This window comes from Bombus fervidus, chromosome 1 (assembly GCF_041682495.2).
Source record: "Bombus fervidus isolate BK054 chromosome 1, iyBomFerv1, whole genome shotgun sequence".
Classification (NCBI taxonomy): Eukaryota; Metazoa; Arthropoda; class Insecta; order Hymenoptera; family Apidae; genus Bombus; species Bombus fervidus.
Window position 1 is genome coordinate 6,865,612 of NC_091517.1, and position 16,841 is coordinate 6,882,452.

At 31.2% G+C, this 16,841-nt stretch overlaps 1 protein-coding gene across 6 annotated transcripts in view; it reads right to left on the minus strand.

Annotated features, from left to right (window-relative positions):
* The window catches only part of Babo (TGF-beta receptor type-1 babo), a 67,644-nt gene extending 51,101 nt beyond the window's left edge, over nucleotides 1-16,543 (minus strand). For 2 of the 6 annotated variants that reach the window (XM_072022251.1, XM_072022507.1), the window contains exon 1: nucleotides 15,231-16,539. In XM_072022251.1, coding sequence (XP_071878352.1) covers nucleotides 15,231-15,315 — 85 coding nt within the window. In that variant the 5' untranslated portion in view covers nucleotides 15,316-16,539. Of the gene's footprint in view, nucleotides 1-15,230 lie in introns of all 6 variants that reach the window. The other 4 variants (XM_072022333.1, XM_072022169.1, XM_072022425.1 and 1 more) reach the window with 4 other exon arrangements.
* Nucleotides 16,544-16,841: the final 298 nt, after the last annotated feature.

Below are 16,841 nucleotides of genomic sequence, written 5' to 3' on the forward strand. Positions count from 1 at the left end.
TCGGATTTCCCCGTCAGAATTTGCGAATCAGTTTAAATTTAGTTTGATATCAGTTTGAAACTGCTATTAATTTTAAATCTTAAGACATTGCCAATGCGTCAAAACCGTGCGACTAAACTTTAAGATACATTACATTATGCTCGTTTATCCGCGACACATACATACTTGTAACAATGTTTTGTTTCCAATAGATATAGTTGTGTTCTCTACAGTTTTCTACAACTATAACATAATTGAACTTATCTACAAGATACGACATTACTGCCCGAGTCAATTCTTATTAATCTAGTTACGAAGCTTTTACTAACATTCCCTGCGATTCTCTGATTTCGCGTCAGATTCATTCGCGCGTCTCGATCCAAAAGAGAATCTTTCTAATCCAGTGTCTCCCCGATTCCGCATCGAGTTAAATAGTTTGCTTGCGCCGCCTGTCTCAATGATTCGCCAATTTCGCGTCGCGTTCGTTCACGCAATTCCAACTTTCAACCTCTTGCGGCTGACTCGCTAACCTCGCGCCAGGTTCGTCTATATACATACCTGATAGTGCTAATGCTAACACACCGCAACCGTATTCCCTCAGCCCCAAAATACTCTCGCCGGTCTCTCGCGCTGCCGAAGCCCCGGCTCGTAACTCGTAACGGACCAATAATTACACATTAAATGAACATTGATTCTGCAAGGACACCCGAGTTAGCTTATAATTGACAATCCTTTGCACTCGGAGTGCCAATTACGCTGCTACCAATCTTTTTCCCTTTTATATGAACCTTTTAAATATATCGAATTTGCAAAATTATTATGCACGAGTTTTGAATTCAAAAATATTTGTATTCTTCTCAAATCTTTACGTAGTCGATTCATAGGAATATTATAAGTATTAAATTTAGGAATAAATAAGACATTAAAAATATGTCGTATGCATGTATCTGAAAATGATACGATGACGAAGACTCCAGCAATCAGCGGCTATGTTGATTTTTTCAATAAGAAATTCATAAGGTAATTTATTTTAGAACGAAATTTATCGATATTTTAGCTTTCGAAATATAAATCACAGATTTATTAAATGTTGTAAACAATCAAATGTATACCTAACATTATAAATTATAACAATCGATAATTTTAAAATAATCATAAAAATGGAAAAAATACATATTTAATCGTGAAATCAAAAAGAAGGTCAATTTTCATAATTTGAAATTAATCTAGTACATATATTAAGTTTTGAAAACTGTAGGAATGATATATAGAGTTTACATGAAAGCATATAATAAATTTTTGTACGAAAGCGGTATTAAAATTCAATACGTTGTCGAACAACCCCGCGTTACCAAAGTAGTCTTCTTATATATTTGGTTTTGGTCGCAAATATATATTCCTTCTTACTTTTCAAAATTATAAACATATTTTCATACTCGTACTATTAAAATACTGAGTATATTAAAATATTGCTTGTCTTAATAATTATACTAAATGTACATATATTTGGTTTCCATAAAATTTCATCAACTAATCAACTATTTTTGAAAGATTTACTCTAGACTTCCTCTTTAGACTTAACAGAATGTTTCCGTTTCCAATTGTCGTATTAAAATCCTTCTGTTTAATCCTAAAATGACATTAGAATCAAAAAATCAGCAAAAATGTAGTTATCATGTTTTTCTTCCATAATCTTCGTGTAAAATAAATTATACAATTACTCTTTTGAAAAAAATGTAAAAATAATATGACTTATCATAATCTTCTGTAGGTTTCAATTGCTTCCAGAATTAGATTATCAGCCAAACGAACGATATCGATTCAAAGATTAAGATGACATTGTTTTACACACGCGGCATTGTTCAATGTACTACGTAGAGCAGACTTGAGTAGAGTACAGATCAAACTAAGACAAACGTTACGGTGAACTTTCCTCACGAACGGGCTTTCGTGGAGAGGAAGACCGATTATACTACGCAAACTCGCCACAATAAGAGCAACTACATATAATCGAGTTGAACGGCAAACTGGTAACAAACCACCAACGAAACGAGAGTTCCGTCCGTACGTGGCGATATTAAACACGAACGTTTAACGCCGTTCTGCATAATTGTGCGTAGCATCCAACACCAACTCCTCGTTCATATAAGACGCTATCAAAATAGAGCATGTATGTATTCCACTTTAGGGTGTTATACCTAAGTTTATTTTCTGAGGAATTTCTTGCAAATATATCATTAAAATTAATGTACAAAATACAGTGGCAATTCTTATTAGTTATAGAAATTAATTCAGTGCTTAACAGGAAAATACGATAGTAATAATTATACCTTTGGCTGGAGCTAAGATTCTTTTCATTTTTAGCAATTTTATATTTAAAAAGATATTTGTTCTTGATTCCATTTAAAATCAAAAGATCGATAATAATATACTTATTATGTCTTTCTACTGCAATCATTAACTATACAAATCCATTTTGAACTTATTAAATATAGGGTGAGTCAATGACAAAATAAGAAGTATGTATATAGTATGTACTACTATCGTATGTAGTACTATCATAAAATCTAAAATAACTTGTTACCTATTGGTTGGTTTGTTTTATCGAAAAACGTCTTAAATAAATTATGTTGCATTTCAAAGGACTCATCGGAGAAATGCAATTTCATTTTTTTTTATATAATTATATTTTCTGAGATATCAAGGAGACCTTGAGTTTTTTAAATGGCAGCGTATATTTTTTATAACATTGATCGACCCAGCTGGAGATTATCTACAAAAAGGTATGAACGTATTTAACGACAGACTATTACTTTAGTAGATATTTTACCATTAATTTGTCAAATTTAATGTATAAAAGAAAAAGGCAACGTAAACATAAGAATACCGCTACGTGTTTCGTGGGGTGTACGATTACATAAGGATGTTCGGCTACTGATTTTACACAATTTATTAACACCGAAATGAAACAACAATCAAAAATAAACAAATTGCGTTTTCGACTTTCTTTTTCAGTTATTGACAATTAAGAATATCCCTGCACACGAGCAAACGTCCTTACATGAACGAAAGATCAGCCTAAGAGAGGAACGATCCTCCGAACGACACATGAGCGGCAGCTTACCTCGTACAAGTTGTAGAAAAAAAGATCATGGTATTCAGAGACATAAACAACTCCGCGCGATGTTTTGCAAAAGAAACGGTAGATTGAACATTAAACCTGCTTATATCGATAAGAACATATCGAAAACTTCCCAAGTAGAGAGGATGTTAATGTTTCCTCTAATCCCTTACCTCCGCGAGTGTCTACAGCAAAATCACACACGCACCGCGATTGCTTCGGCCGTGCATGTCCACAAAAAATACAACAAATTACAATAAATGTTCGATGTGTCCTCCGTTCTTTTGCAAACACAGAGCCTGACCCTTCTCTTAAAATTTTGCCGTATTGCATCTTTATGTGTCCCCAGTAGTAAAAGTCGAGGGGATTTAAATCTGGGGACTGAACAAGCCAAAGCACAGGTTATTTACGTCTCTGAATACCATGATCTTCTATACAACTTGTACGAGATAAGCTGCCGTTCATATGCCGCTCGAAGTGAGGATCGCTCCTTGCTTAGACTGACCTCCTTTCGTTCGTGTAAGGAGTTTTGCTCGCGTGCAGGGATATTTTGAATTGCCAATAATTAAAAAATAAAACCGAAAACGCAATTTTTTTTATTCTCGATCTTCGTTTTATTTCAGCGTCAAGAATCACCAGTACATCAACAATCATCAGGTACATTACTACCGCACATTCCTAAATAAGTAGCTATGTTCATAACGTATTGTGCTTGGTGCCAAACCGCGGCAGCATCGCATCGCCCATCTGCGACAATCGCACAATTGCACAACAGTCGCAACTGCGATGTCGCGTCACTCGTCTGGCATCTACCGTAATAAGAAAGTGCATCTTGTGAGAACTTAGTATCGATCACTTCCGTACGATAACGAAATTTCTGTATTCCATCTTTATAATCATGTAAGATAAAAGATAGTGAACATTTTATCGTTTGTTTTCAGTAAGCTTGGTTTATTAATTTTTTTATTATTTTCATGCTTAAAATTATTAAAACTGAAGACTGCTTCTAATACAAACGCGTACGGCGCGGCGAACGCACACAGAAAATCCCAAGTCACGGCTTTTGTTGTGATCGTAACACTGTAGGACAACACAGGACTAAGTACAGCATAATATTTCTTTGCGACTATTCTTTTCTATCACTTTTTTTAGAACTTTTAATTGTAATTTTAATTCTACCTCTGTGTTATAAGTTGCTCGTATGCTTCTAATCTTTTTTCATAGCGTTTTCATCATTCTTCACTTTTTGTTAATCTACATTTAAAATATGTGTCTACATATTTTATTTCATAGACATGGACATGGATGCTTTTCGTATTCGTATAAGAACGATACAACGTCGAAACGTCTTTCTTCCCCCATGTTTCCTTAACCTCCATCTAACTACTCCGTTCGCTTCGTAGTTCCTCGTTCGCTTTACTGCACAAGAACGAACATTGTCGCGATAATACAACACTCTGGTTTTCACCAAGTTTCATGCGTAACATTAACTTAAAATGTCACTAGAAAATAAAGCCTACTTTGATTTCGTAACAGTAATGTTGCGACAGCAAGTCCAATGTCACAACAATGCGACATCTAGTTTTCATGACGACAAAAGTCGTAACATTTAGTATCATGACCGTAAAAGTCACGATTTACTGTCACGTGAAAACGTACCTTAAACAGCCAGTGTATAGTGTATATATTTATACTATAGCCCAATAAATTCAACTATGTACTTATAGTGCATACGTATATATTAAGACCAGATGAAAAGAAATGGTCATAATATATAAGCCTTAGATGAATAAATACTATGTACATTTAAAATTTTTCTTTATTCTTCCCTTTGGAGTTTAAAAATTACTTAGAAAAATTATCCGAGACAATGTTTTTGTTAAAATATTGCTCAAAAATTGATTAGAAAAATAGACAACTCGTAGATGAGAGATCGACAGAATAGGAAGAGTGTAACAAATATTCATATTTTAATAAATAACAACAATTTTTCTTGCTAGTAATAAAACAAATAAATTATAAACAAATTTTGCTTATTTGTTTCAAGTAACAAGACGAGTTCTGACACTTGACTAAACTCTAAAGTGTAAGCTTCTTCGTCTGTGCCTCGCTTAATTAACTCATACAAAACCCATTTGTCCATTTCCCTTACTTTTCCAATTTAAGTCAAATGACGAATAATAGTAGAATGACTTACATTTATTTCGAACGCTATTTCTCCTGTTATTTCTCCATTTCTCGTGTCATTATCAATCTTTTAAAATATTACCTATTGTGTATAGATGTCAATGACCTTTCTCCTGATTCATTTTCTATCCAAAAAATTCTGTTTTGACTCTCGCGTGCCAACGTTATGAATTACTTCAAATATAATTTTCAATAATCTTTTCTTATACTTACAATACTTTGCAATACTTTCTTCAAATTTCAACTCATATAAGGAAATCACACGAACAGATATTCTGATTATTCATGACCGATGCCAAATTTATTATAAATCTTAACATTAAATGTACGTGGTTCATAAAACATTTCTTTTCTTTTACTTGGTTGATAATTGAGATATTTATAAACCATACTGATCAACTCCATAAACTGAAAACTTTAAAATCACAAATATTTTCTTATATTTACTTAGAATCTACGTTTGCTTATGATAAACAAATAATGTAAGTAACTCAGTTGTAGTTTTTTGAGTTTTAGCAGTAATTATGTACCCAGTGTTCTATTGTACAATAATCTACCAACTAATAACATAAGTATATAACATAACTATAACAAGTTATAACAAGTTGTAGATTGTAGAATTTTACGTCGAATGGAAGCATCAGATAATTTGTAAAATTTAATTTTATTCATTACCATTTTTTTTTTTTTTACTGTTAAACAAGAAAATTTATTAGTGTCAGTTTCTAAATTTCACTAATAATATCACTTTAATATTAATTCTAATTTAATTAATTAATTAATTTAATATTACTTTAATATACTTTAATATTGTAAAAAAGATTCAGGCAACACATAAAATTGAAAAATTGTCGAAATTTATGAAAGGTGATGTGTCTACTAATTTTCGAAGGACTGTACTATTTGAAATATCATTTTAAGAGATTTGAAATTTGAGTCGAATCGATACTTCTACATATATATATTAGTAACTGTCAAAGATCTTTCTGACCAAATATATATTTATTTCAATGTATATATTTAACTTATACATTAATAAAATTCTTCTTCTGTTCGCAGTACGTATTGTATTGTATTTTATAAAATGCTATACACTGTACACGTTACATCGCGATAGATTTCTATTTCTCGAAATTCTTTATTTTTCTTTCTATCGAGATTTTTTATCCTAACGATGCGATGTAGTAAAATTGCACTTCGGTTGAAAACTTGTAGCACTATATCATATCTGATAATACGTAAACAAATCATCAAATCAATCAATCGATCAAATACTTCTTTGAGCTTAAAATAACTAAAACAAAACGTCTAAATATGACTGAAAGCGACATTTATTATGCAGGAAGCTCACAGTAGAGCAAAGAAAAATATGCGAACAAAGAAAGAATGCGAGAGAACACAGAAAAGGAATATGTCGTAATTTCGCCATAAGTTAACATTAACATGGAATACCAGACAGGTAGCTAGCTAAGACATTGATCGAGCAATTTTTTCAGGATATTCTCTATCAATTAAGTACTTCCCAGAAATTATCTCTAAAGGAATTGTTAAGTGACCAATAACCCTGTAACGTGACCGTTCACTATGTAATTTATCCGATAGCGCAGATTCGTGATTGGTCGCGTAGCAATCGCGCGATTCGTATTTAGACCTAATTTACGATTCAACAATACGGTTGCGTAGAATGTATTCTCGAGAGAATTTTGCATTCTAAAGGCCGGATTCATGCGTGAATGTGTGTGCATGTGTGTTTGCGTGTGTATACGTGTATGTGCGTGAGTGCGTGCGTGAGTGCGTGCGTGCATGTGGGTGTGTGTGTGTGTAATATATATATGCAAAACAAACGACTCTTTTACATAGTAATGTGTTACTTGATTGGAATGATGTTCGTATAATAACCAATCAGCTGATTCACTTCTTTCATCATTTTTTTTCTCTTTTCGTATATCCTTCTTTTTATACATACATATTTCTTCATCTACCTTTATACGATTACGCAATTATCGTGGAAAATAATGAAAAATGTTTATACATTGAAACTTATTCCACGTGTACATTATAAGTAGAGAGTGATAAAGATAAATCATGGCGTTTTCTATTGCTCAATGAAAGAATATAGTGGCGAGTATTGTATATGTACGTAAATAAGGGAATGGTCGTAAATTCAGCAGATTTTCTATTGTGAAACGTTTTATTTCTATAATATAGAATTTGAAAATACATATCTTATACTTCGAAGTATTATAAATACAGAAAGGCTTGCAAATAAAGCTACAAATATGAAATATGTTTTAATATAAATCGGGAAATGGTTATTGTATTGTAATTCATCTCTGACCGTGCTATGAAAAGTTTTAGTTTTATAATATAGGATTTGAAAATGCATTTCTTATAATTTGAAGTATTATAAATGTAATCATCTTTCAAATTTTTATTAGAAGTAATAGTTATAAAATATTTGATATAATTTGATATAAGAACATTTCCTATTTATGTATGTACATATATGCCATTATACACTACTGCTCAAACATATGTAGGCACTTGTTTATTTTTGGTAGGATATAATTTACAAAATTAAGAATAGAAAGGCCCAGAACAATTTTATCTCTTATTCGAGTTATCGAACTGTAAATATCAAAAATTTCTGAATAGTTTTGTTGTTTAGAAAGAGTTTTCATGATTTTCAGTTTGTGTAATACTTAGTACATAAGATAAGAGAAGAGTCTTCCAAATACGTAACGAGACTGTTATGATTAATTCTAGCAATAATTAACCACTTGATACTTTGAGGAATCGTGTATTTAATTTTAATATAGTATTAATAATGTTTTAAATGGAAAATTTAAATTTAGTACGATATAACGTAATTTGTTGATTGCATAAAAATCTTGTTATCTTTTCAATATTTACTAATAATAAGTATCTTAAGATCTTTTAATCATTAGTTTCCCATTAATTCATATATTTAGCAACATTCATATACATGTACTATTAATACAAATCAACAAAGTATCCACATACAATACTCATGAGCAATATATCCGTTCCTCTTGTATCAAAACCATAAACATGCGATTCGATGGATTATAAAAATTCATAAGCGAACGTAAAATAATCAAATGATTCTGGAAATCATGAGTCGAGTTTAAAGTATAACCATAATCTAAAAACAAAAGAAGAGGACATTTAGTTCTGCTTTCCTTTTTTACTGAAATAGTGGAAATTCGCAAATTCATGCTATCGATCATGTATTGGGATAAGGAGTTCCATATAATATCTTTCATGTTTTATGATTCTAAGCAAGTTAATTTTTACACGAAGAACGTTTATATAGAATCTCAATTGTTTCCTAGTATACAATAGAATGGTTTTTTTAACTTGTTTAGCACGAACGAAAGTCGATAATCGAGTGAATGAAAGTTATTCACAACGGATGGATCTTTGGTGAAAGTTATGTACCAGTACCACTGAGTATACAATAGATTCGCGTTCCAGATGTTTGATCAGGAAAATTTTTTAATTACTTTGAACTGCGTAACGTTAGAGATACTTAAAGCGTTATATTATTTTTCGAATGAATATATTTAATATACTTTTAATATATTTCTTTTGTAAATGAAATTTCATTATATCACTTAACGCAACATAAAGTAATAATAAAAACACTTTATAATTTAACATTAAATAAAAAAAACTTTAAAGAACGTAACTAATGTAAATAGAGAGTAGAAATATAATATTAATGCAACCTATGCAAATGAAATAGACAATAATAAGAAGAAGAACATTTTACAATAATTTAGTTTTAAAGGATGATTAAAAAGGCATTACAGTAAATTATATACTTATAAAACTATATCACAGAATAAAATAAATCTTTATTCATTATATTCTTATCGTATTAATATACTTTTAATAAAAGAGAGTATTCTAAGAAAAAAAATAAATGGGAAAATTTAATCTAAAACACATTGAAGAATCGAAACGTGTAAAAAGGGTCATATACAATATTTGTCATAATTCAATCCATTTTGAGATAGAGTGATTCTACAAACGTGGGAATCTTTTCGCAGTGATCTTGTCCACAAACTTTTCCATTTAATTTATGAATTGTAACAAGCTTCAGATATAGCAGAGGACATGCTGGTATTGTCATAAAAGCGGCGAGACAAATGATTATAATATGTAATTTTATCGGTATTTTTTTAAAAGCTATCTACAAAAGATTGAGATTTCAATAAAACTTTTATGTAATCAACTGAATTTAAAACTTTCTATTTGAAAAAACAAATATTTTCTCACGCTTTTCATCACAAATTAATTAAAGAATAATTAGCTTCCTCAAGGATTATTTATAGAATTTGATCACCCATAATCATACATCAATAGTAATTTGTAATCAAGATTATACTAGATTATATCAGATTATAAACGAACTATCAATTTTTATAATTGTCATTTAAATTTAAAAGTGAAAACAAAAATAATCAAATTTAAAAACAATTAATACGTATTAATCGTAAACAAACTAGCTATCAATCTTAAACATTGTCAGTTAAACTTAAAAACAACTATCACTGAATTTTTAAAACTGCTAAATAACTAAATTTCCTAATCTTTCCTAACTAATCCTTCCATAAACAAACTAGTGATCAATCTTGCGCCCTTTATTGTAAATTGAAATAATTAAATTTTACGCTTTACTTTAAAATACCCATGACTGAATTATAATATTGGATTGGCAACTAAATGATTGCGGATTTTATCATTAGGTGGTAATAATTTAGTTGCCAACATCAATATCGATGTAACATAAATACAATAGACAAAGACTTTTATCAAGCTTCTGGATATTTCTATATACTATTCACTTCTGATATTTAAAAAAATGTTGAATGCCTATGTTATATTTACGTTACGTTAAATAAAACTTCGTAAAAATAGTAAATTTTGAATTTCTAACAAATGATTGTTAACGAGCTTGCAATTTTAGCTGCTCAAGAATGGACACTTGCTACAAAGCATAAAAGGTGCACAATACTACATTTTATTAATTTCAACTTACTTCGTGTGATTTCTTTGTTAATACCTAGATATCGCGTTCTATTTCAGAAATGATTTGGTGGTCCAGGAACTAAGATGAGCAAATGAGACTTGTGCTAGATGCTTTTTTGTCAATAAAATGAAGCCGATTAAAATAAAATAAATATAAATGATAAATATGACTATTGTAAAATATGTATAAAAAGTAAAAATTAGTAAATAACTTCAAATTCATTCACTGAGCATGGGTTATAGAGTAAATTTTGTAGTTGTGACATAACAGGGGACTGAGAATTTCACGTATAAGAGGTCATTTTTGGATATAAATAAATTAAATTGATAGTTTCCCATAATTTCCCTTATGAAGTTACAGTTATTATTTTTCTCTGTCATGTAAATATACTACTGTAAATATACTGTAAATATACTATTTAACGTTTTCAAGAGTGTTAAAAACTGAGATACACAAAAAATTCACACTTTGTAGAATCAATTAGTATGCAATTCATCCTCGCTATCTAGAATGTAGTTTAGTTAGAAATAATATTCAGTCTTTGATATCTCATAAACAGTGAACTATATATATATAGTAATTATTATAAAAATTAGTATTACAAGTTCACTGTTTATGAGATACCAAAGACTTAATATTATTTCTATTATATAGAATATTGTTATATATGTATATGTATATATATATATATAACATCATATATTTATATATTATATATTTAATTATATATATATATATATAATTAAAAGCACTGCTGATAATTTATAAAAAAATAGGAAACACGACTATGACTAAAAGAATAATGAAAAATGATATATGTATGTATGTACACATACAGTAAGGATCGAGATTCCGCAAGAAAAAGAAAATAAACAAAGAAACTTTGAAAATAATCTAATCACGATATGCTAAAGTATACATAGTTAAATATACAATAAGACTGTTTCTGTCGCGTGCCAATTGAAGACTGCCACTTTTTTCCGTTACGTTGACTGTATGATCGCGCAGCACCTAGCCACGATTTAACCGTCGCGTCAACTCGCACCTCAAAGATACTTTCTCATCGCGGTTACTAATTTCTACATACAAATGTCTGTATAAAACATAAGACATATAACGAAGATAAAGGAAACATTAGTAACATATACAATGATGAGAAAAACTAAACATAATTTATAAAATTAACAATATTACACAACATTACAATATTACAAATTACAACCAATGGAGTGACATAAAAGTCAACATCATGCCATCTTTCGAAGGCTGACAAACCTTTTTTTACAAAGATACTGCAATACTACACAAGGTATATATGTTTATTTCTACACGCTGTTTATGTTGCTTTTGTAATGTGCGTATGATGAATATTAGTAATTCAATATTATTAATATTAATAATATTTATCTTATTGAGGCTCGCCATTTCGAAATATGTTATTTAATCGAAATAAAATAATTTTTAACGATAATATTTCCCTTAATTAAATCGTCATTTCAAGATTCAAAATCATTTCACAGTCATAGTAAAGTAGGTCGTTGAACTCGTCTTAACATTGTCTACAACGGTACAAAGTAAAAAATACGTAGTGTTATTTTATATGTAATATCAATGTCAAGATGATCATAACTTCTTCTCAAAAAACAATTTTTTTTTTCATTTCTTAGCCGATTTGAAAGCTGATTAACTTTTATTCGAAACATGTATCTTCATCAAATTATCGGAAGTACCTGAAAATCATGGCGGTATGACGTTACATGGTACAACCTGTAGATTCTATTAAAACTTGTACAATGCTTTAATTTTAATCAAAAATAAAATAAAAATAAAGCACGTTACGTTGTAATATTCTGTAAAATTCTATTATATGCAGTAAATTCAATAAAATACGATATCAATATATAATTCTGTTAGGTTAAATATAAATTTTATAACACTTTATAATACAATCTTCTTCTATTCCATAAAAAAACGTAATAAATTCTATATTATATTGGGCAATTATATTATATACAGAAAAACATACATGTATAATTATACTATGTACATATGGTAAAATAAATAAAGCTGAGTATCTACATAAAATTTTAGTATTCATATTCAATAGACACAGATTTATCAGAAATACAGAAACACTACAGAACCACCACATAGATATGTATTCACATAGATGCTAGATATTTCACTGTCAGTGTACGTAAATAAAAGTTCTGAATTTAACAAATACATGCATTAGTTTTATCTGAAAAAGTCGGAAAACATATCAGCTTGCAAAACCTCCCAATTTCAAAGTTCAAATGTCGCAATTTTAAAGTATCACATTGCAAAATAAAAATTACTATTTATCAAATTGACATAGTGAATTGATACAATTATATACAGTGAAAATTATCAAATAAAAATTGCAGAGTCTCTTAACTTCAAATATTACGCCTATGCGATTCAAATTATTTGCAAAGTTACCGATGAAAATATCGGAACGAAGTATCCTGAAATATATATTCTTGTGTTGTGAGAGGCAGCAATTTCTTCGAGACGAGTGTGAGTGGTATCGAAGGAAGGTCAACAAGACACCGAAAAAGGCAAAAACAAAATGAGATTGATCGTAAAGTATCTTAATTAACTATCAACGAAACGTGGCGCTAAAAGGCCGCGCTCTGACTATAAGGATGTGTTTATAATAATAATAAATTCACAGCATACGTAGACTGGTAGTCGAGGTAGCACGACGAAGCGAGCGACGTTGGAAAATCAATCATTTGCATACACATTGCACGCACAATTTACACGAATGATTACGTATCTCGCGAAGACGATTGGATTTCAAAATCACGAGATACCGCTTATCGACGCCTTCGTTATGAAAATAACTACCATGTAATAAAAGTAATTACTGTACCGCGATTTTGAAACCAAGTTTCCATCTTGGGAAGGTTTCTACATAACAAAAATAGCGAGTATTTTTTCTTGTACGTGTAATTCAAATATTTAACGATTTAACTATAAGAGACGAATTAATTTATTAATTTGCAAAGGCTTTTAATCTTTTCAATACATTTTTCATTTAGTTAATACATGTATATTTATCAGTGGATTCCTTAATTTTTTAGTTTGAATTAAGTTTAGTTTCAGCTGTCGTTATTTATATTGGACTTCAACATGAAATATGTTATTGAGAATATGTGAGAACTTATACATATGTAGGCATATAATAATTTAGGTCTTTTTTACTGCCTTTTTAAGGAATTATCTACATAAAAAGTACGATTATATACGATATATGTATTATATTTACACAAATTTGGTTAAAACCAAACATTTTTAACTTTGTACTATCAAATAATATACTATCATATTTTTAGTGTATTGCATTGTCAATTGTGTTTTATATCTTCCACGATGAAATTAGATACTAAAATAATAATAAATTAGATACTAAATAGATATTAATCTACATATCATTGCTAACATTCGGATTCTTCAATAATTCTTTTATACTTAAATTTCATTCTATTTCACTTTTACAACCTCTAATACATTACATCACAAAATTGAATGCTACAATTCTATAGTTTACATTGTTTAAATTATAATAATAACAAATGTTTATAAAATTATTATTTTAACATTTCGAGAAACATTGTTACAATTTGTTCAGTTTCAATACGTCTACATTGCATTTTATCAATATTTTCAACTATACTGATCTTTAGTTAAATTATATCGTACTACACATAACATAGTATTATTTCTGGTTATATTCTAATTTGTCATTTAAGTAACTAATTTATCGGTTCGACTATCTGATTCAGATTGAAAAAAATATTTTTTCAAAGACATAAAAATGATGTAACAATTACAAATAATGAATGTAAAAATCAAGATACAGTGTGTATCTAACATAACAAGCAATATTATTTATAGAATGACTGTGAATATTATTCAGATTTTCTTTGTGCTTTTACGTAAACATATACAATACATTATACCTGAAGCCTGAATAAAATAGGTTAGTAATAATTTTATAATAAAACACTACTTTATAGTGGCAAAAAAGGAGTTATCATATAAATTGTGCGTGAAACAGGGAGTTCATATTCATACAGTTTGCGCCGATGAAACATATACCCTTCCGCATACTCGACGAGCCTCGGTACAACAAGATTAATTCGGCCCTTCTGTATTCGCGCATGATGCCGCGTTGCTTACGGCTTACGCAACGTTACGTAGTCCGGAAAGTAAAAAAAAAAAAGAAAAGGAAAAGAGGGGAAGAGCAGGAAGAACGGTCGGGCAGAAGTCGGAAAGAAGAGAAGAATGAAAAACAGGTAGAAACGGATGCACGAATGAAATGAGGGAGGAAGAGATCGACTCGAGAAAGGATCATACAAAGGATATATATACTACGTATGTACAATGACTAGAAAAAGTATCGGAACATGCCCTTATATTCAAGTGAAGCCTTTTTTTTATCAAGTTCTACAATTTTCAATTAAATGTTTGTTCTTCAAAAAGTTGTCAAATGACAAACATTCTACTCCACTTTTTGCCAGTTTCACTATTTCATTATCTAATTTCATAATTAACGTTCAATTCTCGAGAAACAAATGTCTTATTTCAACAAATTTATTTATTGAATATGGTATAAGCTATAAACAATAGTAAATTTTAAAAATACTGTCTGTAACATCATCATCATTTTTCTGTATATTTAAATTTGCGGAATGATTTATATGATACGAAAATTAATATCTGTACCTAAGTAATTAGTATGTATATTCTGTACTAGTTTTTGTAACCACTGTAAAAGAAAGAAACAACAAGAAATAGGAAGACAGAACGACTGAGAGAGAAACTAAACTGACGGGCAATGGAAGCATTACATACCGTCCACAAGGCATGACGTGTGGAATAAACAGAGGAGCGCCAGAGCGAGAAAGCTCGCTATGCCGCCGTCGCACGCGCCTCTCATCTTCCCTCGAGTTTTCCTTGTGATCGTTGGTAGTGGAGGTGGTGGTGGTTGTGATGGTGATGATTGTGATGGTGATGGTGGTGGTGATGGTGATAGTGATAGTGATAGCGATAGTGATAGTGACAGTGATAGTGATAGTGATGGTGGCGGTCGTCGTTGTCGTCGTCGTCGTCGTCGTCGTCGTCGTCGTCGTCGTTGCTGTTGTCCTCGTCGTTGTTCTCGTCGTCCACGGCCTCGCTATCCTCTCGCGAAAAAACAAATTTTCGCGAAAGCAGCCGCAGCTCAATGGCGACGACAGCAAACGGCGACACGAGGATCGCGGTCGACGTAGCCACGGCGGTATCTTGATACCCAGAATATCATCTTCTTGTCGACGTGGGGCTAAGGCCAAGTTCCCCGTCGACGGAACACTTGTCACCGTTGATCGCCTCTCGCTCTCATACGAGCACACACGCGTACACAAACTGAATGCACAGTGGTTCTTCGTTACTCGGCTCTCGTGTTATTTTTCCTTCGTTCTTCCTCACGTCTCACTCTCATCTCGTAACTCGTGGTGTTCGCGCTAACAAGGTCCCTCCTTTTTTTTTCTTAACCTCTCCCACTCTCTCTCTCTCTTATTTCGTTCACCGCGCCGATGATCGAACACCAACTCCACACACTTTACACCGCGAACAATCGGCAATAAAACGAAAGGTTACTTTTTTTTCGTAATGTGTTCAAGCGCTTCACGCCAAGAACCTCGTTGCCTCTCATCGTCTACATCGCGCAAGGCAAGCCGCCATTTTCCTACTGTACTGATAGGCCCGGCCTATTATCCCTGTTGGCCAACAGAGAGAGAGAAGCTTGCACCGACAAAGAAAAAACCAACAACGAACGTAATGATTCACTGACAATTCGATGAATGGTTCGATCTCGCGCGAATCACGCGACACCAACTCTTTGACATCATCGTCCGGCTTGTAAACGTAACCTCCAGACAACTGTCACGCGGACCACTTACGAATTTTGACGGCGAGACTGAGACACACAACGACTCGTGCTGTTGCTACTGCTTACTGCTGCCGCTACTGCTGCTGCCTCTGCTTCTGCAACCAGTAGTTCGTTCAGCGGCGCCATCGCTCTTCCAAATCAGGGCCGTAAATATCAACATCGACATCACCGCGAATTTCAAGGATTTTTGTTAATTACTCTTATCACTTCATTCAGAATTTCGTATATCGGTTACGGAATTAATTTGATGATAAATTATCAATTTGCAAAAAATTGACAAGTTTAATGATATCATTCATTCAACGATATTCTAGTTATTATATTTATACTCTATAATTTTACGTAGATGATGATGATGATGATGATGATGATGATACCAATAATAATTTTTGCATTAAAGAAAAATTTTTTCTTATTTTTTCCAAATTAAATTTTTCTTTTTATTGTCCTTCATTTTAGGGAACAGAATACTGAAATATTTGTTTGAAAATAGTGTACAGTATTTCGCTTAAGGAATGTTAATGCAATATATATGT